Source organism: Pristiophorus japonicus, unplaced genomic scaffold (genome assembly GCF_044704955.1).
Source record: "Pristiophorus japonicus isolate sPriJap1 unplaced genomic scaffold, sPriJap1.hap1 HAP1_SCAFFOLD_29, whole genome shotgun sequence".
Taxonomy (NCBI): Eukaryota; Metazoa; Chordata; class Chondrichthyes; family Pristiophoridae; genus Pristiophorus; species Pristiophorus japonicus.
This window is the reverse complement of record NW_027252668.1, coordinates 6529519-6555000: the sequence shown is the minus strand read 5'-3', so window position 1 is coordinate 6555000 and position 25482 is coordinate 6529519. Positions and strand designations below refer to the sequence as shown.

The window sequence follows — 25482 nt, the reverse complement described above, 5'->3', positions numbered from 1 at the left end:
CCCTCCCTCTCTCCCAGCTCTCCCCCCCCACACCCTCCATCGGCCCCGCGCTCCCCCCCCCACACCCTCCCTCGGCCCCATTCTCCCCCCCCTCACCCCACACCCTCCATCAGCCCCGTGCTCCCCTCCCACACCCTCCCTCGGCCCCGCTCTCTCCCCACGCCGTCCCTTGGCCCTGCTCTTCCCCTATACCCTCCCTCGGTCCGGCTCCACCTCTAACCTGGCGTCCTGTTGCTCCACAGCCTGACCCGTGTTGAGCAGCCGCGGACGGGCCCGAGCGGATTCTGGGAGCCGGGGAGCTCGTGGGAGTGGGAGCCGGCGGCAAGCGAGCGGGACGGAGAGGGGGAGCGAGCCGGAGGCGCGAGGAGCGGCGACCACCATCGAACACCGGTCGTGTGCCCCGTGGGTTCGAGCATCACACGGCCCCGCGGTGGAGGGGCTGGTGACAAACCCCAGCGGGAAGCTGTTACCCCACCAATCCAGAGCCGCTGCCCTTGCCATGCGGCTACTCCTGGCCTTGGCCCTGGTGATGAGCACCCGCGGGCAGATCCCCCGCCCCTGTGCCACCGAGCGCCACCTGGCCAGCCGCACCTGCTGCCCGCTGTGGTGGGGTGACAACTCGCCCTGCGGGAAGGCCTCGGGCTGCGGGGCCTGCCGCTGATTGGGGTCCGCAAGGGGGCTGAGTGACCCCTCCTCCCCCTCCCCGCCGCCCCTCGACTTCCGCCTGGGCTGGCCCGCCTACTTCTTCGGCCGGCTGTGCGCCTGCGCCCCGGGCTACGGGGGCTTCGACTGCGGCGAGTGTGCCCACGGGCTCCGTGGCCCCCGCTGCCAGCACCGCCACCTGGTGGAGCGTCGGGACCTGCGGCAGCTTCTGCCGACCGAGCTGGGGCTGTTCCTGGACCGGCTGGTGCTGGCCAAGAGGGCACGCAGCCCCCGCTACCTCATCTACACCAGTGCCAGCCCACGGCCCGGCGCGCCCCGCCGCTTCCGCCACGCCAGCCTCTACCACGTCTTCACCTGGGCGCACTACCTCTGCGCCAAGCGGCGGGGAGACGGGGCCCCCGGGGCCTATGCACACGGCGGCCCCGCTTTCCCTCTGTGGCACCGGCTCTACCTCCTGGCCTTCGAGCGCGAGATGCGCAACCTGACCGGCGACCCCGACCTCTCCGTCCCCTACTGGACCTGGGCGGGACAGGCGGCCTGCGACGTCTGCACCGACAACATCTTCGGCTCCAGCAACGCGCGAGGTCTCCTGAACCCGTCCTCCCGCTTCTTCAGCTGGCCGGTAAGATCCGTTTATGTGTCTGCTTTCCCCGCTCCCCTCGTACCCTTTAATACTCCATCGTCTCTCCCCCACTCCCCCTCGTACCCTTTAATATCCCATCGTCTCTCCCCCACTCCCCCCGTACCCTTAATATCCCATCGTCTCTCCCCCCACTCCCCCCGTACCCTTAATATCCCATCGTCTCTCCCCCACTCCCCCTGTACCCTTAATATCCCATCGTCTCTCCCCCCACTCCCCCTCGTACCCTTTAATACTCCATCGTCTCTCCCCCACTCCCCCTGTACCCTTAATATCCCATCGTCTCTCCCCCACTCCCTGTACCCTTTAATATCCCATCGTATCTCCCTCCACTCCCCCCTGTACCCTTTAATATCCCATCGTCTCTCCCCCCACTCCCCATTACCTTTAATATCCCATCGTCTCTCCCCCACTCCCCGTACCCTTTAATATCCCATCGTCTCTCCCCCAACTCACCGTACCCTTTAATATCCCATCGTCTCCCCCCCCACTCCCCGTACCCTTTAATATCCCATCAACTCTCCCCCCACTCCCCGTACCCTTTAATATCCCATCGTCTCTCCCCCACTCCCCCCGTACCCTTTAATATCCCATCGTCTCTCCCCCCCCACTCCCCGTACCCTTTAATATCCCATCGTCTCTCCCCCACTCCCCCCGTACCCTTAATATCCCATCGTCTCTCCCCCCACTCCCCCCGTACCCTTAATATCCCATCGTCTCTCCCCCACTCCCCCTGTACCCTTAATATCCCATCGTCTCTCCCCCCACTCCCCCTCGTACCCTTTAATACTCCATCGTCTCTCCCCCACTCCCCCTGTACCCTTAATATCCCATCGTCTCTCCCCCACTCCCTGTACCCTTTAATATCCCGTCGTATCTCCCTCCACTCCCCCCTGTACCCTTTAATATCCCATCGTCTCTCCCCCCACTCCCCATTACCTTTAATATCCCATCGTCTCTCCCCCACTCCCCGTACCCTTTAATATCCCATCGTCTCTCCCCCAACTCACCGTACCCTTTAATATCCCATCGTCTCCCCCCCCACTCCCCGTACCCTTTAATATCCCATCAACTCTCCCCCCACTCCCCGTACCCTTTAATATCCCATCGTCTCTCCCCCACTCCCCCCGTACCCTTTAATATCCCATCGTCTCTCTCCCCCCACTCCCCGTATCCTTTAATATCCCATCGTCTCTCCCCCCCCACTCCCTGAACCCTTTAATATCCCATCGTCTCTCCCCCCACTCCCTGAACCCTTTAATATCCCATCGTCTCTCCCCCCACTCCCCGTACCCTTTAATATCCCATCGTCTCTCCCCCCACTCCCTGAACCCTTTAATATCCCATCGTCTCTCCCCCCACTCCCCCCGTACCCTTTAATATCCCATCGTCTCTCCCACGCTCTACCCGTACCCTTTAATATCCCATCGTCCCTCTCCCCACTCCCCGTACCCTTTAATATCCCCTCGTCTTCCCCCCCCACTCCCCGAACCCTTTAATATTTCATCGTTTCTCCCCCCGCTCTCCCTGTACCCTACATTATGCCAACCCCCCCTTGCTTCCCACTCTGTGTCTCACTCCATCTTGGGCTCACCGCGCCCGCCCCTCGCGCTCACTACCCCCCCCTCGCACTGCCCTCCCCCTCTCCCCCCGCGATTCCCCCCCCCCTCGCGCTCCCCACCCCTCCCCGCCCCCGGTCTCGCGCTCACTCACTCACTCACTCTCTGTCTCACTCAGACGTTCTGTTCAGGCGAGGGTGCCCACGAGCTGGATTTCAGCATGGTTTGCCCGCCGGGAGCGACCCGCTTAATCCGCCGTCGCCCAGGCTGGGACCCCAACCTGGGGGGTCTGCCCAGCCTCGAGGATGTCAGGTCCTGCCTCCGCCTGCCCACCTACGACTCTCCTCCGTACAACCAGAGCGCCCTGGGATCCTTCCGCAACGCTCTCGAAGGTAGGCAGCCTCGCTCCACACAGCAAGATCCCACCATTGGCCTTACACACAGCAAGATCCCACCATTGGCCTTACACACAACAAGATCCCACCATTGGCCTTACCCACACAACAAGATCCCACCATTGGCCTTACACACACAGCAAGATCCCACCATTGGCCTTACACACAACAAGATCCCACCATTGGCCTTACACACACAGCAAGATCCCACCATTGGCCTTACACACAACAAGATCCCACCATTGGCCTTGCCCACACAGCAAGATCCCACCATTGGCCTTACCCACACAACAAGATCCCACCATTGGCCTTACACACACAGCAAGATCCCACCATTGCCCATTCCGTGCACAGCAAGATCCCGTGCTTACCTATTTTGCATACAGCAAGGTCCCATCAATGAGACAAAGCCCCGGTCAAGTCGGCAAACAGTTGGTTGAGGGATAAATATTGAATCCAGGACACCGGAGAGAACTCCCCTGCTCCTCTCTCAATACTGGCCCTGAGATATTTTACATCCACCTGAGAAGTTTAGTGTCTCATCTGAAAGACGGCAGCTCCGACAGTGCGGCCCTCCCTCAGTACTGCCCCTCCGACAGTGCGGTCCTCCCTCAGTACTGCCCCTCTGACAGTGCAGCCCTCCCTCAGTACTGCCCCTCCCTCAAGTACTGCCCCTCCGACAGTGCGGTCCTCCCTCAGTACTGCCCCTCCAACAGTGCACGCTCCCTCAGTACTGACTCTCCACTGTAGCAGGTTCGAGAAGCTGAATCGCCTCCTCCTATTTCTGTGTAACAGGCTCGAGGGGCTGAATGGCCTCCTCTTGTTCCAAATGTAACAGCTCGAGGGGCTGAATGGCTTCCTCCTGTTCCTGTGTAACAGGTTCGAGGGGCTGAACGGCCTCCTCCTGTTCCTGTGTAACAGGCTCGATGGGCTGAACAGCCTCCTCCTGTTCCTGTCTGGTGCTGGCCTTTGTGCAGTTGACAGATTTTGGATTCCCTTTACCCTCTCCTCTCTTTCCTCCCCCTCTCAGGATATCTGAAGCCGACTGACCCCAACACTCTCTATCCAAGTATGCACAATATGGTTCACTATTACTGCGGTGGAACAATGTCAAGCGTGACGTATTCAGCCAACGACCCTCTCTTCCTCTCTCATCACTCCTACATCGACAAGTAACAATCGCAATTTACATTCTTATTCAGTCCTAAGGCGCTTCACAGGAGCGTAACTCAGACAAAAATTCCACACCCAGTCACGTAAGGAGATATTAGGGACAGGTGACCAAAAGCTTGGTCAAAGAGGGAGGTTTTAAGAAACGTCTTAAAGGAGGAGAGGGAGGCGGGGAGGTTTCGGGAGGGAGCTCCAGAGCTTAGGGCCCAGCCAGCTGAAGGCACGGCCGCCGATGGTGGAGCGATGGAAATCGGGGAGATGTGCAAGAGGTCAGAATTGGAGGAGTGCAGAGATCTCATGGGTTGTAGGGGCTGGAGGAGTTTACAGATATAGGGAGGGTTGTAGGGGCTGGAGGAGGTTACAGAGAAAGGGAGGAGTGTAAGGGCTGGAGGAGTTTACTGAGATAGGGAGGGGTGTAGGGACTGGAGGAGGTTGCAGAGATAGGGAGGGGTGTAGGGGGAGGAGTTTACAGAGATGGGGAGAAGTGTAAGGGCTGGAGGAGGTTAGAGAGATAGGGAGGAGTGTAAGGGCTGGAGGAGGTTACAGAGATAGGGAGGGAGGGAAGGGCCATGGAGAGATCTGAAAACAAGGATGAGAATTTCATGCTGGAAGTGTTGCTGGACCGGGAGCCAATGTCGGTCAGTGAGCACAGGGGTGATGGGTCAGCGAGCAGAGGGGTGATGGGTCAGCGAGCACAGGGGTGATGGGTCAGCGAGCACAGTGGGTGATGGGTGAGCGGGACTTGGTGCGAGTTAGGACACGGGCAGCCGACTTTTGGATCACCTCTAGGTACGAATGGGAGAATGTGGGAGTCCAACCAGGAGTACGTTGGAATAGTCACGTCTGGTGGTAACAAAGGCAGGGATGAGGGCTTCAGCAGCAGAAGAGCTGAGACAATGACGGAGACGGGAGATGTTACAGAGGTGGAAATTCGTGGCCTGAGTTGTGCTACAGATATGTGTTCGAAAGATCATTTCAGGGTCAAATGAGACCACGGTTGCGGCGGTTTTGATATGGAGAGGTGTGGGAGGTCGAAAGCTAGTTTCCGGGTCAGATGGGATGACGAGCTGACGAACTGTCTGATTCAGCGGCAGATAGTAAGGGATGGGTCAGATATTTAACGGGGGGTCATGCAGTGTTATAACCTGCGTGAGCTGAGATAGGAACCAGAGGAGGCCATTCAGCCCCTCCAGCCTGTTCCACCATTCGATCGGTGGGAGAGGGAGGGGGAGAGGGAAAGAGACGGAGGGAAGGAGTGACGGAGGTAGGAGTCAGGAGGGGGAGGGAGGAGTCAGGAGGGGGAGGGAGAACAGAAGGGGGAGGGAGGAGCGAGGAGCAGGGTCAGAATTGGGCCGAGAGTCCCGATTCCAGTTCCCGGAGCGTGGGATTGAGAGGTTACCCACAAGCCATGATTCCTGTTCTCCCTCACACGGTTGAACTTCCCCATTGTGTGACGCGGGAAGAAAAGGTTGTGGGAGGGGGGGGGTGCGAGGGGGGAAGGGCAAGAGTGCCTCTAGACAGGAGGTGTCAACGCACTCAGATCAGGCACGATCTGATTGAATGGTCGGGAACAGGCTCGAGCGGCTGAATGGGCCTCCTCCTGCTGCTAATGTAACAGGCTCGAGGGGCTGAATAGCCTCCTGTTCCTGTCTCAGGGTGTTAGGGGGAGGGAGGGAGGGAACCGGAGAGGCTCGGACTGGTATTAGGATGATCTGATTGTGGTCTCTCTCTCTCTCTCTTTATTCCGGGTGCTCATGGGCAGGATCTTTGAGCTGTGGCTCCGTGCTCACCCTGGCAAAGCCTCCTTGTACCCCCAGGACCCCTCCATCCCCCACGGGCACCGGGCCGACGATAGGATGCCCCCTTTCATCCTGGTGGTGTTGAACCGAGACTTCATGAGGAGCTCGCTGGATTTCGGCTACACCTATTCCAACATGACCGTCTGAATGGACCTCTCGACCCCCTCGCCCTTGGTTCTTGGCATCCCTGTCTACACGGGACTGGAGTGGGGGGGGGGAGGGGGATAACGTGAAACCAATATTACCGCTCTCCCGCCATCGCCCTCTGGACCATCATTGAATTTTCGAGGAGATAACAAGGAGAGTCGATGAGGTCAGTGAGTATGATATAGTCTATATGGATTTTAGCAAGACTTTTGATAAGATCCCACATAAGAGCATAACAAATCAGAGCAGGAGTTGGCCATTTGGCCCCTCGAGCCTGCTCCGCCATTGAATAAGATCATGGCTGATCTGATCATGGACTCAGCTCCACTTCCCTGCCCGCTCCCCATAATCCTTTAATCTGTCTATCTCCACCTTTTAAATATATTCAATGACCCAGCCTCCACAGCTCTCTGGGGCAGAGAATTCCAAAGATTTACAACCCTCAGAGAAAATTTTCCTCCTCATCCCAGTTTTAAATGAACGGCCCCTTATTCTAAGACTATGGGCTAGACTTTCCATTTTTGTGCAAATCGGCCAAAAATGGGCATTATTTCCAGCGTGGGCAGTAAATATGCGTTTTGAGATCGTCGGATTATCACCCATTTCCAAAACACTAACTTTCCATTTTTTAAAATGGGCGTTACCACGAGCGATCTGAAATGGGCGTTAGCATTAAAATTTTTTGACCTTCTGCCGTAATGTGTCGCCGACCATAGCAATGGCATGGCAACGCTCGTTTCCCACATTTCAGGAGGTCGGGTCATTACATGCGCAGAAGAGGAGACAGAGAGAGAGGGAGCAGAGAGGGACTGAAAGCGTGTGTGGCTGTGGTGTGTGCTTGTCTGGCTGTTGTGGGAGGCAGGAGGGAGATTCACCAGCAGCAAAAAAGGTAGCTGGCACCGAGTTTTTGTCCAACAAATATATAACATGGAAGTGATGGAGGAGGCCCTGGAGCTGTTAGCCAGGAACATTGGTGGCAGAGGGTTCCCAGTGGTCCCGGAGCGCAGCACTGCACCCCAAGGTGACACACCCCCATTGCCAACGACACGCGAGAGCCAGCAGCAACATCTTGCTTCTGGTTCGGAGCACGTTCCCACCTCTGGACCATCCTCTCCCGTATCCGTCCAAGCAGCCGTTCTGCCGTCATCTCCCCCCCAATGAAGCAGCGCCTGAGGAGTTCCTCAGCCAGGTGGCTTGGAGTCAGGAGGGGAAGGGGTAGAGGTGGGGAGGAGAAGCGGGGAGCGGGGGGTGGTGGAAGGAAAGTGAGGTGTGCATGGCCGCAGGTGTTGTCTGGGGCATATTTTTAGGTTGGGGGTGCTATTTTGGTGGGAGAGTCGGGGCGAGGGGGCTAGCTTGTTGGTTTGCATTTGTGTTCTGTTTTGCTGGAAATGAGGACCATTGTAATGATGTAAATGTGATACATTTGTTGTGGGGTGGGGCGGGGTGTTTTGGACAGTTATACTTATGATTTCAGACAAATGTTCGGATTAAATGTTTTTTAATTAACAAAACTTTGTTGCGTATTGTCTCAGATAGCTGCACCATTACACACTGGTGATTCCTTAACATGAGAGGCTATAATTAAACTTAACTTGAATCAACTTAAACTTTAACTGTCACCAAGGTGATGCACACCATTGATGTATGACCTGCACACCGAGCAGTGTTGCAGCTTTGTAAATAACAACAACGTTCTTTCACGCAAAGCGCTCATTTATGAGCTGCTGAAGTAAGAGTCTTGCAGCTATGTAGCCACCACGGGCCCTTTCCTGCGATCTAGAGAGGGGCGGGGGCATGGTTTCAGCATCAGCCTGATGGTCTGGCTCGAGGTCAGCGTCCACCTCCTCGTCCTCCTCTTCCTCTCTCTGGTGAGGTGGACCGTCAGTCCGTTCTGGCAATTCTTGTCCCCTCCTGATAGTCAAGTTGTGCATCATGGAGCATACCATCACGAATTGAGCTACCTGCTCAGGGTGGTATTGGAGCTCACCTGAGTGGTCCAGGCATCTAAAGCATTGCTTAAGCACTGCAATGGTTTTCTCCACGATATTGCGAGTGGATCTGTGGCTCTCGTTGTATCACCTCTCGGCTTCGGTGTGGTGTCATGCAAGGGTGTCATCAGCCAGGTGGCGAGGCCATATCCTTTGTCACCAAGCATCCAGCATTGACCTTGTGGCTGATTGTTAAACAAGTCAGATACAGTGCTCTCACACAGGATGTGAGCATCATGGATGCTGCCCGGAAATTTAGCATTAACTGCCACAATAATTTGCTGGTGGTTGACAACGAGTTGCACATTCAGGGAATGGAATCCCTTGCAGTTCCTAAAAACCTCTGCATCCTGAAAAGGTGCCCGCATCGCGATGTGCATACAGTCTATTGCTCCCTGCACCTTGGGGAAGTTAGCAATTCGGTAGAATCCTAAAACCCTCTCTGTCTCAGCCTCCCTGGTCAAAGGGAAGCTGATAAAGTTCAGCCTGCATGCGTCTTCAGTGACCTGTCAAATGCAGCAATGTGTGGCATGCTGAGAAAGTCCGCAAATGTTGCCAGCTGAGGCCTGAAAGGAACCCGCCGCGTAGAACGAAAGTGCCGCGGTGACCTTGACCTCGACGGACAGTGCGGTCCTGATGGTGCTGGCAGGCTGCACATCTCGCCTGATGAGCTGCATATCTCACTGATAACCTCCTTGTGGAAGCGCAGTCTCCGAAGGCAGATAATGTCAGACAAATTGAGGTAAGACTGCTTCTCCCTTTAAGTGCGGTGGGTGTAACGTCTGGTCCTCCATCAGTCTGGCACGTCTTACATTGGGCACATAATGCTGTCGAATGTACCTTCTGCCATCTCGAGTCTGCAGCATGTGCGTGGTCATCAAGACAGGCTGAGAAATGACAGGCCCCATTCCAATAGCTATCAGTATTACACCGATTGTTCACAAACAATAAATGTCCCCACTAAGACACCTAAAGTAAATTTCAATCGTCCACAGTAAGAAAAGATGTTTGTTCAGATTTTCACATCACCTTAAAAGACCTCCAGAGTATATCCAAACACCCCCGAAGTTGAAGCAGAGCAGCCTTTTAAGTGATGCGACCTGCGATTTAGAAAATGGTGTCCATACCGCTGTGATTAGTTTAGGTCAGTTGAACTTTTTCACAGCGGTCTTTTCGGCGAGCAATATTGTCGGCGCGATGTGTGTGAGGTACCGAAAGTAACGCTGGGTGATTTTCTGGGCGTTGGTTTCGCCCATTCTAATCTTTCCGCCCAAAAAAAGTGAGCGTGCGGTATTATTTTTTTATCAGAGTTATGTACTTGCCGCAAGTAATGCTCAACGATAAGTGACCAAGAAATGGGCGCTACTTTCCATTTTGTGGTTAAATGGCCGATATATGGGCGTTACACCTCATTTCAGCGTTAAAATGGACGTTAAGTGGGCAGTATGTGTAATGTATGTATGTCTGGGTTTACCTGCCACGAGGGAGAGCGACCATCGGAGGTCATTGGGCCACAGACACACATATGCAGCCCTTGTATATAAAGAAAGTCGCCATGTTTCTCTGAAATATGGCTGCAGCCGAGCGAATTCTGAAAGGACACCTGTGTAAATGAACAGCTCTTTATGCGTATTGATACATGTAAGTTTCTTCGACGATTCGACAAGCTCCTGTATCATATAGGCCGACATCAGATCCAATTTGGTGAACAACTTTCCCCTGGCTCGTGTTGCAAACAGGTCATCAGCCTTTGGTAACGGGTACTAATCCTGTTTTGAAACTCGGTTGATTGTAACCTTGTAGTCTCCACAAATCCTGACAGTGCCATCACTCTTCAGCACAGGAACAATGGGACTAACCCATTCATTAAATTTGACCGGTGAAATGACCCCTTCACGTTGGAATCTGTCCAGTTCGATTTCGACCTTCTCCCTCATTGTGTACGGGACCGCCTGAGCTTTGTGATGGACGGGTCTTGCATCCGAGTCCAGGTGGATCTGCACCTTGGCTCTCGTGAAATTGCCGATGCCTGGTTCAAACAGCGAGGGAAATTTGTCCAGCACTTGAGCACACAAAGCGTCATCCACCAATGACAAAACTTTAATATCGTTCCAGCTCCATTTTATTTTCTTGAGCCAACTCCTGCCGAATAGCGTTGGATCATTGCCTGGAACGATCCATAGCGATAGAGCATGAACCGCTCCATCGTACGACACCTTGACTGCTGCACTGCCAATCACTGGTATGAGCTCTTTGGTGTAGGTTCACAATTTTGCATTTACTGGACTCGGCTTGGGTTTCACGGCCTTGGTGTCCCACAGCTTTTCGAAAGTCCTCTGGCTCATAATTGACTGACTCGCACACGTGTCTAATTCCATAGATACCGGCACGCCATTCAATTTTACTTCAATCATTATCGGTTGGCTCTATGTCAGGAACGAATGTACACTACACACTTCCTCCTTGGGTATCTCGGATTGCATTGCCGGATCTGCTTCGGATCGGTCATCATCATCCACGTGGTATGTCGCAGCACGCTTGCTGAGCTGTGGACACATCCGCTGAAGGTGCCCCATTTTTTCACAACCTCTACAAATATACTGTCTGAAACGGCACTGATGAGGTCGATGATTGCCCCCACAACGCCAACAGGGTGAAATCGGATTTGTGCCCAATGGCAGACTTCGAGCAGCTACAGATTTCGCAAACACAGTCGGGTAGGCCCTGCCAGGTGCAGCTCTGCCAACCGACGACACAATCTGGTGCACAGTACTTGCCGTGGAGTTCCGACTCTACGAGGATATTTGCTTTGTACTATCGACTGTGGTCAGGCAAGCCTGGGCGATCGTGATGACCCTGCTCAGATCCAGTGTCTCCGCAGCCAGCAGCTTCTGCAGGATCACCTCATGGTTTATGCCGATTACAAAGACGTCGCGCAGCATGCCTTCCAACGCGGTTCCAAACTTACACAGCCCAGCGAGACGTCTCAGGCCAGCAACAAATTCCGCCACATCCTGGCCCTCAGAACGAACATGCTTGTAAAAGCGTTATCTCGAGATAATATGCCTTCTTTAGGTTTGAGAGAGTCCTGAATCAGAGCACACATTTCCTCATAGGTCTTTTCCATTGGACGTGCAGCTGAGAGCAGATTCTTTGAGGCCATAGATTTTTGGACCACAAACTGTGAGGAAAACCGCCCTTCGCCTAACTGTGTCAGCGTCTTCATCCATCTTGTTGGCCATGAAGTACTGGTCGAGGCGATCTGTAAAATCCGCCCAGTCTTCTCCCTCTACGAGTCGCTCCAGGATTCCAACAGTGCTCATTTTTTTTTGTGTGTGAAAGTTCGTATTGTGCCTTGTCGCCAAATGTTGCATATGCAATAACTCAATAGGCTTAGTACCATGAACTCAATCAGGTGTGACCTGACTCTACTTTATTAGCTATTAAAATCAGGTTTAAACATGGAGCTTTTCTTTATATACAAGGGCTGCACATGTTGGGGCCCAATGACCTCCAACGTTCACTCCCCCTGGTGGCAGGTAAACCCAGGCATACATACATTACATAATGGAAAATCTAGCCCTATGTCCCCTAGTTTTAGTTTCCCCTATGTGGAAATATCCTCTCTGCATCCACCTTGTCAAGCCCCCTCATTAATTTATAAGTTTCAAGGACGCTGCTTGGAGGCAGGTCGAACCCCGATGGTAAGTAAGAAAACCTGCAAAAAAAGTTAGTGAACATCTTTAAATTTTTTTCCCAGCGATTTATCTGTATGGGGTCCCCTGAAGGTATTCCAGTGTTACTTTTTAAAAGATTTTTATTTTTAGGTCTTCTCCCCCGCCCCCCCACCCCACCACTTACCCAATCAATCCTCAGCGGCACTTTGGCGAGGATCACATATGCTGCTGCGATTGGGAGCTCCCACCTGCTGCCGCTCAGATTGACGGCGTAAGCCGTTATTTTGCCGTCGGGCGGTACTGCCATCTCTTTTAGAGGAATCTTCCTGGCAAAGCACCGCCCGGTCTCTCGGCGGCCACTGACGGTCCTTTGGGCGGCCCTTGGCTTTGACCAAGCTCATGCCCAGAGAGTACATCGTCAGTCAGTGTACAACATATCAATCAATGAGCAAGAAACCACCATCAGTACCATTACAGACATGGAAATGGCTACCCAGGGTGTGGCAAAGGTTATATGTAGATTTTTCTGAGCTCAAAGGACAACAATTGTTCATTGTGATTAATAGTCGGTCAAAGTGGGTCGAGGTGTTTCTGATGCGGAAAATAACAAGTAAAACACTAGACAATTTGTGAAGATTGTTTTCTTCATATGGCCTCCCAGAAGAAATTGTGTTTGATAATAGGCCGCAATTTTGTTCAGAAGAATTTGCACAGCTCATGAGCAGAAATGGTGAGAAACGTACCAAAGTTCCACCGTACCACCCTGCTTCAAATGGTGCAGCAGAGCGCACAGTACAAGTTGTAAAACGTGCCCTCATCAAGTAAATGTTGGCTCCAAATCCAAAGAAACGGCAGTTGTCGTTGGATCACAAACTAGCAAATTTTCCAATTACTTATCGTAATACTCATACAACTACTGATAAAACAACAGCGGAGTTGTTTCTCAAATGACAGCTACCAACCAGGTTCTTGTTGTTAAAGCCAAACTTGGCAAAGTCAGTGGAAGGGAAACAATTAAGACTGAAAGAGAATCATGATAGAGGTAGAGTAAGAGAGAGAAGTGTGAAATTAAATCATAAGGCAAGAGTGAAGAACCATCACCATAAATGGTTAAAGTTGATTACCAGGAAGACTGGTGAAGATATGTGGTCCTCGCACATATTTGGTCAAGACGTTTAATCATGGAAAGGTTAGGTTTCTTCACATTGATCATATTTTATCTACAGATGTGGAAGGAGTTGAAAGTAGGAATGATTTGATTATTTCTGATGAGTCAGATAGTCTTATTACAAGCAGAGTACCAGTAGCAAATCCTACATCAGATGTACTAGAAACAAGTTCAAGAGAAAGTTACAATTTAAGTCCGAGTCCGAGTCAGGCAAACAAACAGTCTGAAGTTGTAGAGTCAAAATGTAGATCAAGGATTGCCCTTGGAGAAAAACTCTCCTCAGGCTCAGCCTAGAATGAGTCAAAGTTCGACACCATGTTTGGAAAGTTCTGTTCGAGAGCAAACGTATCCTCTTCGAAACAGAAAACAAGTGCTTACGTTTGAGTTGTGAATATGACAAAATAAGTCCATATTTTTTGATGTGTATAACCATGCAAGTATGGAGAATGATTTTTTTTGTTATGATTACTTCTTCATGAAGGAGGGAGAAGCTCCCCCCAGTGGACTACTGCTCCACCTAGTGGACTACTCTGGCAATGCAACTAACAATGTATGTAATAAAAGGATCATGTGACAAGGTCACATGACAAGTTCCTGTAGAGCCATCTTGTGTATGTGTGTGTTTGTGATGTCGTAAAGAATATATCACTGAAGGGACCTTTAAAAAAAAATCAACTTCTTGCAGTACCGGCCTCCAAATAGCAGGGAGCGCCATTTACACCCCGGGCCAAGATTAACAAAACAGTTCCAGTGAGCCATCTAGGGACCCTCAAGGAATAGCTTGGGTTGGAGCCCCTATCATAGAATAGTCACAGCACAGAAGGAGGCCACTCGGCCCCTCAAGCCCATGCCGGTTCTCTGCAAGAGCACTTCAGCTAGTCCCACTCCCCCGCCCTTTTCCCGTAGACCTGCAATTTATTGTCCTTCAGCTATTCTTCTGATTCCCTGTCACAAGCCGCGATGGAATCTGTCTCCACCACCCTTTCAGGCCGTGCATTCCAGATCCAACCACTCACTGTGTAAAAACGGTTTTCCTTGTGATGCCTTTGGTTCTTCTGTCAATCACCTTAAATCTGTGTCCGCTGGTTCTCGACCCTTCCGCCAATGGGAACAATTTCTCTCTATCTACTCTGTCCAGACCCCTCATAATTTTGAACACCTCTATCAAATCTCTTCTCAATCTTCTCTGCTCTAAGGAGAACAACCCCAACTTCTCCAGTCTCCCCATGTAACTGAGGTTCCTCATCCCTGGAGCCATTCTGGTCAATCTCCACTTTAACCTGCTCTAAGGAGAACAACCCCAGCTTCTCCAGTCTCCCCATGTAACTGAGGTTCCTCATCCCTGGAGCCATTCTGGTCAATCTCCCCTTTCACCTTCTCTGCTCCAAGGAGAACAACCCCAGCTTCTCCAGTCTCCCCACGTAACTGAAGTCCCTCATCCCTGGAACCATTCTGGTCAATCTCCCTTTTAACCTTCTCTACTCCAAGGAGAACAACCCCAGCTTCTCCAGTCTCCCCATGTAACTGAAGTACCCCATCCCTGGTACCATTCTGGTCAATCTTTTCTGCGCCCTCTCCAAGGCCTGCACATCCTTCCTAAAGTGCGGTGCTCAGAATTGGACACAATACTCCAGCTGGGGCCTAACCAGTGTTTTATAAAGGGTTTAGCAATAACTGCCTTGTTTATGTACTCTGCCTCATCTGCCATGTGTCTACCCATTTCACCAGTCTGCCCGTGTCCTCCTGAAGTCTGTTACTAACCTCATTGCTTACTGCAGTTGCGAGTTTCCTCAGTATACAATCAGTCTTAAATGTTTCAAACTCCTTTCTACACCTTCCGTATTGTATTTCGGTGTTACCAGGGGCTCAGTGAGTTTCTTTCTCTCTCTCGCCACTGAGCCAGAAGGTCGTGGGTTTGAGCCCCACACACTCCAGAGACTCAAGCCCCATAATCCAGACCAATATTCCCCGGTTACCAATACTGAGGGAGCGCCGCACTGTCGGAGGAGCAGTACTGAGGGAGTGCTGCACGGTCGGAGGGGCAGTACTGAGGGAGTGCTGCACTGTCGGAGGGGCAGTACTGAGGGAGTGCTGCACTGTCGGAGGGGCAGTAATGAGGGAGGACAGTACTGAGGGAGTGCAGCACTGTCGGAGATGCAGTACTGAGGGAGTACCGCACTGTCAGAGGTGCAGTACTGAGGGAGCGCCGCACTGTCGGAGGGGCAGTACTGAGGAAGCGCTGTACTGTCGGAGGGGCAGTACTGAGAGAGCGCCGCACTGTCGGAGGGGCAGTACTGACGGAGTGCCGCACAGTCGGAGGGGCAGTACTGAGGGAGTGCCGCACTGTCGGAGGGGCAGTACTGTCGGAGATGTCGTCTTTTAGATGAAACATTAAACTGAGGCCCTGTCTGCCCTCTCAGGTGGATGTAAAAGATCCCACGGCCAGTATTTTGAAGAAGAGCAGAGGTTGTTCTCCCCAGTGTCCCAGGGACAATATTTATCCCTCAACAACATCCGAAACAGATTCTCTGGTCATTTATCTCAGTGCTGTTTGTGGGATCTTGCTGTGTGTAAATTGGCGCGGGAGACACCCTATAAACGCAAGTCATTCTTTTTTTACGTCGGAACATCTTGAAATGGTGGGAGAAAACTGAAAAGTGAAGTTACCTTTCCGAGATGCAGTGGACTGTTGTTTGGGAGTCTCTCCTCGTGCTGCTTTGATTTGGGAGATGTTTGACGGTCCGTGTGGCCTCAAGACACACTGCTTGTGATTACTCCAGGATCGACTCGACCTTCCTCATCGTTGTGACTGAGTTTACTTCAGTGTCCAGGACACATCGAACCCTCCATTGGTTGCTGCTGGGCTTGTTCCAGTATCTGAGACACATTGAACCACCTCATGGCTGGGGCATTTTCACCACACTCTCTCTTTCCCTATTTATTCCCATCCCTACTTGTTTCCTCTACCCCGGCGAGCGGAGGCGAGAATTCCAGTCTCTGAATCCTGGGTTGACATCCAGCGAGGTCCTGGTGCCTGATGGGAGCGGACTGTCAACCCCCCCCCATCGTATCTAGCCAGACCCTCCTGGTCGGGCGGTGTTCGTCAGGCTGAGGACCCGAAGGGTTTGTCGAAGGATGTGGTGCTGGGCACAGAAGAGAAAGAAGACTTGTTGTCCTCGTCCTGTCACCCTCCTCTAGGAAGCCTCAATCCCAGCCAATAAACGTATTCTTCCACTAAAAACACTCCTAGGGTAAATCCAACTACTTCTCCCATCTCTGTGAACACCCCCCCCCCTGAACAGCTCATTTTCTCGGCTTCCTGAGTGTTATTTGCCCCCAATAGACTGAGCTTTCTGAAGTTGGCCATTGAGTCTGACCTTTCACCTCCCAGCCCGCTTTCCAAATTGATCCAAATCTTTTCCACCAACGACTCCTGCTCGCGCTGGTGGCGGGCTGGGAGGCAGCCGACCAATCAGGGGCCGGGTAGCGCTGTCACTCAGCGGCCTGTCCTGCCCACTCTGGACCTGCCCTGCGAGAGTCAGCAACCGTTGGAGGGTGCGGGTTAACGGTGCACGTGGCGGGCTGCTGAGTGACAGCGCTCCTCGGTCTCTGATTGGTCGGCTGCCTCCCAGCCCGCCACCAGCGCGAGCAGGAACCGTTGGAGGAAAAGATTTGGATCAATTTGGAAAGCAGGCTGGGAGGTGAAAGGTCAGACTCAATGGCCAACTTCAGAAAGCTCAGTCTATTGGGGAAAATCGCACTCAGGAAGCCCAGAGAAGGAGCTGTTGAGGGGGAAATTGTTCAATGAGATGGGAGAAGCACTTGGATTTACCCTAGGAGTGTTTTTAGTGGAAGAATGAGTTTATTGGCTGGGATTGAGGCTTCCGAGAGGAGGGTGACAGGACGAGGACAACAAGTCTTCGTTCCCTTCTGTGCCCAGCGCCACATCCTTCGAAAACCCTCCCAAACCCTCCAACTCCAGCCCCCCTCCTCAAGGAACAAGGGCAGCCGGAGCAAGGGAACACCATCGCTTCCAAGTTCCCCCTCCGAGTCTCACACACACACACCGTCCCCGGCTTGGAGATATATCGGCCGTTCCGCCATCGTCACCGGGTCAAAATCCCACAACTCCCGACCTAACGGCGCCGCAGGAGCACCTTCACCGCACGGGACGGCGGTGGTTCAAGAAGAAGGCGGTTCCAGGGGCGACGAGGGAATGGGCAATAAATGCCCGCCTCAACAGCGACATCTCGAGAATTACTATTTTACAAATGAGGCAACTCATTCCTTCCGCTGCTTTTACACCCAGTAGATGGAGCTCTATAAAGAAGACATTGTTTCTATGGACAAGTCCTCAGCCTGACGAACACCGCCCGACCAGGAGGGTCTGGCTAGATACGATGGGGGACGGGTTGACAGTCCACTCCCATCAGGCACCAGGACCTCACCGGATGTCAACCCAGGATTCAGAGACTGGAATTCTCGCCTCCGCTCGCCGGGGTAGAGGAAACAAGTAGGGATGGTAATAAAGAGGTAAAGAGAGAGTGTGTGTGGTGAAAAAGCCCCAGCCATGAGGTGGTTCAATGTGTCTCAGATACTGGAACAAGCCCAGCAGCAACCAATGGAGGGTTCGATGTGTCCTGGACACTTAAGTAAACTCAGTCGCAACGATGAGGAAGGTCGAGTCGATCCTGGAGTAATCACAAGCAGTGTGTCTTAATAAGAACATAAGAAATTGGAACAGAAGTAGGCCATACGGCCCCTGGAGCCTGCTCTGCCATTCAATAAGATCATGGCTGATCTGATCATGGACTCAGCTCCACTTCCCCGCCCGCTCCCCATAACCCCTTATCCCCTTATCATTTAAGAAACTGTCAATTTCTGCCTTCAACTTATTCAATGTCCCAGCTTCCACAGCTCTCTGGGGCAGCGAATTCCACACGGATAGTCAAACACCTCCCAAATCATAGCAGCATGAGGAGAGACCCCCAAACAACAGTCCACTGCATCTTGGAAAGGTATAATCACGTTTCAGTTATCTCCCACCATTTCAAGATGATTCTACATAAAGAGATTTGTGTTTATAGGGCGTCTCCCGCGGCAATTTACACACAGCAAGATCCCTCAAACAGCACTGAGATAAATGACCAGAAAATCTGTTTCGGATATTGCTTGAAGGATTGATATTGGCACCAGGACACCGGGGAGAACTCCCCTGCTCTTCTTCAAAATACTGGCCATGGGATCTTTCACATCCACCTGAGAGAGCAGATGGGGTCTCAGTTTAATGTCTCATCTAAAAGACGGCCCCACCAACAGTGCGGCACTCCCTCAATACTGACCATCCGACAGTGCAGCACTCCCTCAGTACTGCGCCTTTGATAGTGTAGCGCTCCTTCAGTACTGCCCCTCCGACAGTGCAGCACTCCCTCAGTACTGACCCATCGACAGTGTAGCGCTCCTTCAGTACTGCCCCTCCGACAGTGCAGCGCTCCCTCAGAACTGACCCTCCGACAGTGCAGCACTCCCTCAGTACTGCACCTCTGATAGTGCGACGCTCCTTCAGTACTGCCCCTCCGACAGTGCAGCACTCCCTCAGTACTGCTTCTCCGACAGTGCGGCGCACCCTCAGTACTGCCCCTCCAACATTGTGATGCTCCCTCAGTACTGCCACTCCGACAGTGTAGCGCTCCCTCAGTACTGCCCCTCTGTCAGTGCGGCACTCCCTCAGTACTGCCCCTCCGACAGTGCAGCATTCCCTCAGTACTGGTCCTCCGACAGTGCGGCGCCCTCTCAGTACTGACCCTCCGACAGTGCAGCACTCCCTCAGTACTGCCCCTCCGACAGTGCAGCACTCCCTCAGTACTGCCCCTCCGACAGTGCAGCACTCCCTCAGTACTGCCCCTCCGACAGTGCAGCACTCCCTCAGTACTGCCTCTGTATCTAACCCGTGTTGAGGCCAATTCACTAAATATATTCAAAAAGGAGTTAGATGTAGTCCTTACTACTGGGGGGATCAAGGGGTATGGCGAGAAAGCAGGAATGGGGTATTGAAGTTGCATGTTCAGCTATGAACTCATTGAATGGCGGTGCAGGCTCGAAGGGCCGATTGGCCTATTCCTGCACCTATTTTCTTTGTTTCAATGTTTCTATGTTTCTTTACCTGCCCTGGATGTGTTTGAGGGGACGGTGTGGAGGGAGCTTTATATGCAGAGGACAGAATACAGTTAACCGTGCAGGATATAAGTAAAACAAAAATAATAATAAATCTATATGTTGAATGGTATAACGAATGATTATATAGAAAATGTATGTGTTGAGTTACAGGGGGTGTGTGTGATGTGAGGACTGGCCCACTCTCACATGATGAGTATTATAAAATATTATAAGTTCGATGGAGGAGCTGTGATCACTAATTGACTGAAAAGGGACCTTCAAGCAAACAAAGTTTGAGAACCACTGCGGTACCACACATGGCGGGCTTGGGAGTAATATATTAACATGGATAGAGGACTGGCTAACGAACAGAAAACAGAGAGTCGGGATAAATGGGTCATTTTCCGGTTGGCAAACAGTAATTAGTGCTGGTGCCTCAACTATTTACAATCTATATTAATGACTTGGATGAAGGGACCGAATGTAATGTAGCCAAGTTTGCTGCTGATACAAAGATGGGAGGAAAAGCAAATTACGAGTAGGACACAAAAAAATCTGCAAAGAGATAGAAACATGCTCAGTGAGTGGGCAAACATTTGGCAGATGGAGTATAATGTGAGAAAGTATGAAGTTATCCACATTTGGCAGGCAAAATAAAAAAGCAAATTATAATTTAAATGGAGAAAAATTACAAAATGCTGCAGTACAGAGGGACCTGGGGTTCTATGTGCATGAAACACAAAAAGTAAGTATGCAGGTACAGCAAGTGATCAGGAAGGCAAGTGGGATGTTGGCCTTTAATGCAAGGGGGATAGAGTATAAAAACAGAGAAGTCCTGCTACAACTGTACAGGGTATAGGTGAAGTCACACCTGGAGTACTGCGTACAGTTTTGGTCTCTGTATTTAAGGAAGGATATACTTGCATTGGAGGCAGTTTAGTTCACTAGGTTGATTCCGGAGATGAAGGATTTGACTTATGAAGAAAGGTTGATCAGGTTGGGCCTACACACATTGGAGTTTAGAAGAATGAGAGGTGATCTTATTGAACCGTATAAGATAATAAGAGGGCTCATCAAGGTAGATGCAGAGAGGATATTTCCACTTGTGAGGGAATCTAGAACGAGAGGGAATAGTTTAATAAGAGGCCGCCCATTTAAAACTGAGATGAGGAGGAATTTCTTCTCTCACAGGTTTGTAATTCTATGGAATTCTCTGCCCCAGAGAGCTGTGGAGGCTGGGTCATTGAATATATTTAAGGTGGAGATAGACAGATTTTTGAGCGATAATGGAGTAAAGGGTTATGGGGAGGTGGCAGGGAAGTGGAGCTGGGCCGAAGATCAGATCATTCATGATCTTATTGAATGGCGGGGCAGGCTCGAGGGGCCAAGTGGCCTACTCCTGCTCCTATTTCTTATGTTCTTATGTACCAGGGATGAGGGACTTCAGTTACATGAAGACTGGAGAAGCTGGGATTATTCTCCTTGGAGCAGAGAAGGTTAAGGGGAGATATAATAGAGGTGTTCAAAATCAAGAAGGGTTTCGATAGAGTAAATAAGGAGAAACTGTTTCCAGTGGCAGACGGATCGGTAACCAGAGGACACAGATTTAAGATCATTGAAAAAAAAAGCAGAGGACAGATGAGAAATGTTTTTACGCAGCGAGTTGTGATCTGGAACGCGCTGCCTGAAGGGGCGGGGGAAGCAGATTCAGTGGTAACTTTCAAAAGGGGAATTGGATAAACCCTTGAAGCGAAACATTGAGCAGGACCATGGGGAAAGAGCGGGGGAGTGTGACCAATGGGATAGAATCTGTCAAACAGCCAGCACAGGTCCGATGGGCCGAATGGCCTCCTGTGCTGAAGATTCTATGACTGTTCATTTATATTGATGTTATTTCTCTCTCCATCTCCTTCCGCAGGCTGGATAGTAACAGTCTGACAGATTCTTGTTCCGGGGATCTCTCCGCTGCTCTCTGTATAAACCACTCATTGCGGTTCAACTCCTTCACCGGCCAATCTTTCTGCGCTCTCCGCTGACTCATATAGACCTGCAGGTGTCTGCAGCTGGTCGGGTGAGTGTGAATGTTTAATGTAAGCAAGAAAATACAATGGGATTCACTCCCTTTTACTGACACCATTTTCAGTGTCAGTCGTGGCTCAGTGGACCACACTCTCACCTCTGAGTCAGAAGTTTGTGGGTTCATGTCCCACTCCAGGGACTTGTGCACAAAAATCTTGGCCGACACTCCAGTGCAGTGCTGAGGGAGTGCCGCACTGTTGGAGGAGCAGTACTGAGAGCGCGCCGCACTGTCGGAGGGGCAGTACTGAGGAAGTATTGCACTGTCGGAGGGGCAGTACTGAGGGAGCGCTGCACTGTCGGAGGGGCAGTACTGAGGAAGTATTGCACTGTCGGAGGGGCAGTACTGAGGGAGCGCTGCACTGTCGGAGGGGCAGTACTGAGGGAGAGCTGCACTGTCAGAGCAGCAGTACTGAGGGAGCGCTGCACTGTCGGAGGGGCAGTACTGAGAGAGCGCTGCACTGTCGGAGTGGCAGTACTGAGAGAGTGCTGCACTGTCAGAAGGGCAGTACTGAGGGAGTGCTGCACTGTCAGAAGGGCAGTACTGAGGGAGCGCTGCACTGTCGGAGGGGCAGTACTGAGGGAGCGCTGCACTGTCGGAGGGGCAGTACTGAGGGAGCGCTGCACTGTCGGAGGGGCAGTACTGAGGAAGTGCTGCACTGTCGGAGGGGCAGTACTGAGGGAGTGACAGTGCAGCACTCCCTGAGTACTGGCACCGGGGAGTGCCGGCCTGTATTATGGGGCTCTAGTCACTGGATTGGAGCTTGAGCCCACGAGCTTCTCACTCCGAGATGAGAGTGCTGCCCACTGAACCGCAGCTGACGCTGTTACTTACACTGCAGTGCAATCTGGTCATTTCCTCTCATCTGTTTCAGACTGAGAGAGAATCGGTTCAGTTCATCCACAAAGAGACTCCTGGGATCACTGCGGTAACACGGACTGGAGGTGGTTGTTCAGTTATACGAACTCTGCGTCTTATTATAAATGTGGGATAAGTATATATAATGGGAAACATGGACAGGAACTGATGGTTGATGCTAGACTTTTAATAGCGAATCATGCAGCACAGAGGGAGGCCATTCGGCCCATCGTGCCCGTGCCACCTCTTTGAAAGATCTGTCCAATTAATCCCACTCCCCTGTCCTTTCCCCAAACCCTGTCAATTGCTCCTCTGTAAATACAGGTCCCATTGCCCTTTGAAAGTTGCCATTGATCCTGATTCCACCGCCCTTTCAGTGTGGTCGGATTTTAACAAACCCTCTCTGTGTGAAGGAATCTCTCCTCATTTACACTCCGGGTCTTCACCAACGATGTTAAATCTGTGTCCTCTGTTTACCCACCTACCTGCCGGTGGAAACCGTTTCTCTCTCCTTGCTCTATCAAAAATCCTCATGATTTTCAACACCTCTATTAAGTCTCCCCTAAACCTTCTCTGCTCCAAGGAGAACAATGCCAGCTTCTCCAGTCTCCCCACGTAACTGAAGTCCCTGATCCCTGGTACCATTCTAGTAAACTTCCTCTGTACCCTCTCCGGGGCCTTGACATCCTTCCTAAACTGTGGTGGCCAACATTAAGAACATTAGAAATAGGAGCAGGATTAGACCATTTGACCCCTCAAGCCTGCTCCCCATTCAATAAGATCATGGCTCATATTCTACCTCAACTCCACATGCCCCCGCCCCGGTCCCATATCCCTCGTTTCCCTTAATGCCCAAAAATCTAGCAATGTCTATCTTGAATATAGAAACATCGAAAATAGGAACAGTCATAGGCCATTCAGCCCTTCGAGCCTGCACCGCCATTCAATATGATCATGGCTGATCCTCTGGTGAACCTTCGCTGCACTCCCTCTGTGGCAAGTATATCCTTTCTTAGGTAAGGAGACCAAAAGTGCACACAATACTCAGGTGCGGCCTCCCCAAGGCCCTGTAGAACTGTAGTAAGGCATCCTTGCTCCTGTACTCAAATCCTTTTGCAATGAAGGCCAACATACCATTTGCCTTCCGAACTGCTTGCTGCACCTGCATGTTTGCTTTCAATGACTGGTGTACAAGGACACCCAGGTCATCTGTACATCGACACTTCCCAAGCCATCACCATTTAAATAATACTTTGTCCTTATGTTTTTTCTACCAAAGTGGATAACTTCACATTTATCCACGTTATACTGCATCTGCCATGTGTTTGCCCACTCACTCAACCTATCTATATCTAAATCATCTTGCAGCGTCTTTGCATCCTCCTCACAACTCACAATCCCACCTAGTTTTGTGTCGGCAGCAAACTTGGAAATATTACATTTAGTTCCCTCATCCAAATCATTTATATATATTGTGAACAGCTGGGGCACAAGCACTGATCCCTGTGGTACCCCACTAATCACTGCCCACCACCCCAAAAAAGTCCTGTTTACTCCTACTCTCTGTTTCCTGTCAGTTAACCAATTTTCAATCCATGCCAGTACATTACCCCCAATCCCATGTGCTTTAATTTTGCACATTAACCTCTTATGTGGGACTTTATCAAAGGCCTTCTGAAAATCCAAATACACCAAATCCACTGGTTCTCCCTTATCTATTCTATCAGTTACATCCTCAAAAAATTCCAGTAGGTTTGTCTAACATGATTTTCCTTTCATAAATCCATGTTGACTTTGTTTAATCACTTTGATATTATCGAAGTGTGAATATACTCAATGACTGAGCCTCCACAGCCCTCAGGGAGAGAATTCCAAAGATACACCACCCTCTGAGTGAAGACGTTTCTCCCTATCTCAGTCCTCAATGGCCGACCCCTTATCCTGACACTCTGACCCCTGCCAGTTCTCCACTCTCCAGCCATGGGAAACAATCTCTCCGCATTCACCCTGACAAACCCTCTGAGAATTTTACACATTCCAATGTGATCACCTCTCATTCTTAACTCCAGAGAATTTTGGCCCATTGTAGTCAATCTCTCCTCACAGGACAGCCCGCCCATCCCAGGAATCAATCTCGTCAAATGTGCAGAATCCTCTGGCTATGGATATCAGTATACAGTTAGATGTTCTATAAACAGTCACTCTTCTGTAGAAAGGAGAAGGCTGCAGAGGGGACCTGATAGAGGCCGTTGCAATTGTGAAGGGGTTGGATGGAGTAGACGGAGAGACGATGTTTCCACCTGTGTGTGTGTGTGTGTGTGTGTGTGTGTGGGGGGGGGGGGAGGGGGCGGGGGGCGGTGGGAGACCAAGACTCGGGGGCCATGAATATGGGAGTCTCCCTGCCAGTAACTCCAGCTCGCTGGGTGCAGTGGGTTGTGTAATATGATTGTAAAGCATTAAACCAACATTCTATTGTTTCCAGTATTGCGGCCTTGTGTAAAATAACCGATTCTTGTCCACAATAGAATCAGCATTCAGATTTAAAGAAAAGAAAGTCTGCATTTCTAAAGTGCCTTTCAGGACCTCAGGACGTCCCAAAGCGTTTCACAGCCAATGAAATCCTTTTTGAAATGTGGTCACTGTAGGAAACGCGACAGACAATTTACCGACAGCAAGCTCCCACAAACAGCAATGTGATAATGACCAGATCATGTACCAGTACTGTTGGATGATCGGATGAATATTGGGTACAGGGCACTGGGGAGAACTCTCCTGCTCTTCCATTAGCAGCCGTGGGATCCTTTACGTCCACCGGAGAGACCATGGTTTAAGGTCTCATCCTGAAAGACAGCAACAGTGCAGCGCTCCCTCAGTACTGCCCCTCTGACAGTGCGGCACTCCCTCAGTACTGCCCCTCCGACAGTGCGGCGCTCCCTTAGTACTGCCCCTCCGACACTGCAGCGCTCCCTCAGTACTGCCCCTCCAACAATGCAGCACTCCCCTAGTACTGCCCCTCCGACAGTGCAGCACTCCCTCAGTACTGCCCCTCCGACAGTGCAGCGCTCCCTCAGTACTGCCCCTCTGACAGTGCGGCGCTCCCTCAGTACTGCCCCTCTGACAGTGCAGCGCTCCCTCAGTACTGCCCCTCCAACAATGCAGCACTCCCCTAGTACTCCCCTCCGACA

At 51.5% G+C, this 25482-nt stretch overlaps 2 protein-coding genes across 4 annotated transcripts in view; one reads left to right on the top strand and one right to left on the bottom strand.

Annotated features, from left to right (window-relative positions):
- The window catches only part of LOC139248256 (integrin alpha-X-like), a 230761-nt gene that overhangs the window by 81367 nt on the left and 123912 nt on the right, over window positions 1–25482 (bottom strand). The window contains exon 1 of one of the 3 annotated variants that reach the window (XM_070872013.1): window positions 15874–16098. The exons of the other annotated variants lie outside the window; for them this stretch is intronic. The gene's annotated coding sequence lies outside the window, so the exon portion shown is untranslated. Of the gene's footprint in view, window positions 1–15873; window positions 16099–25482 lie in introns of those variants that run through there. 3 annotated transcript variants of the gene reach the window in all.
- On the top strand, window positions 500–6376 carry LOC139248097 (tyrosinase-like). Its single transcript, XM_070871847.1, has 5 exons — window positions 500–606; window positions 676–1285; window positions 3041–3254; window positions 4288–4429; window positions 6190–6376. Exons 1-5 carry the CDS (start codon window positions 500–502, stop codon window positions 6371–6373), a joined length of 1257 nt encoding a protein of 418 aa, XP_070727948.1. The 3' UTR covers window positions 6374–6376.

What these genes read in the sequence shown, in the direction of transcription:
- LOC139248097 (XM_070871847.1), top strand. Translation starts at nt 500, where the DNA reads ATGCGGCTACTCCTGGCCTTGGCCCTGGTGATGAGCACCCGCGGGCAG. An exon ending in CCCGCTTCTTCAGCTGGCCG is followed by an intron (nt 1,286 to 3,040) that starts GTAAGATCCGTT and finishes TGTCTCACTCAG; the next exon opens with ACGTTCTGTTCAGGCGAGGG. An exon ending in CATCACTCCTACATCGACAA is followed by an intron (nt 4,430 to 6,189) that starts GTAACAATCGCA and finishes GCTCATGGGCAG; the next exon opens with GATCTTTGAGCTGTGGCTCC.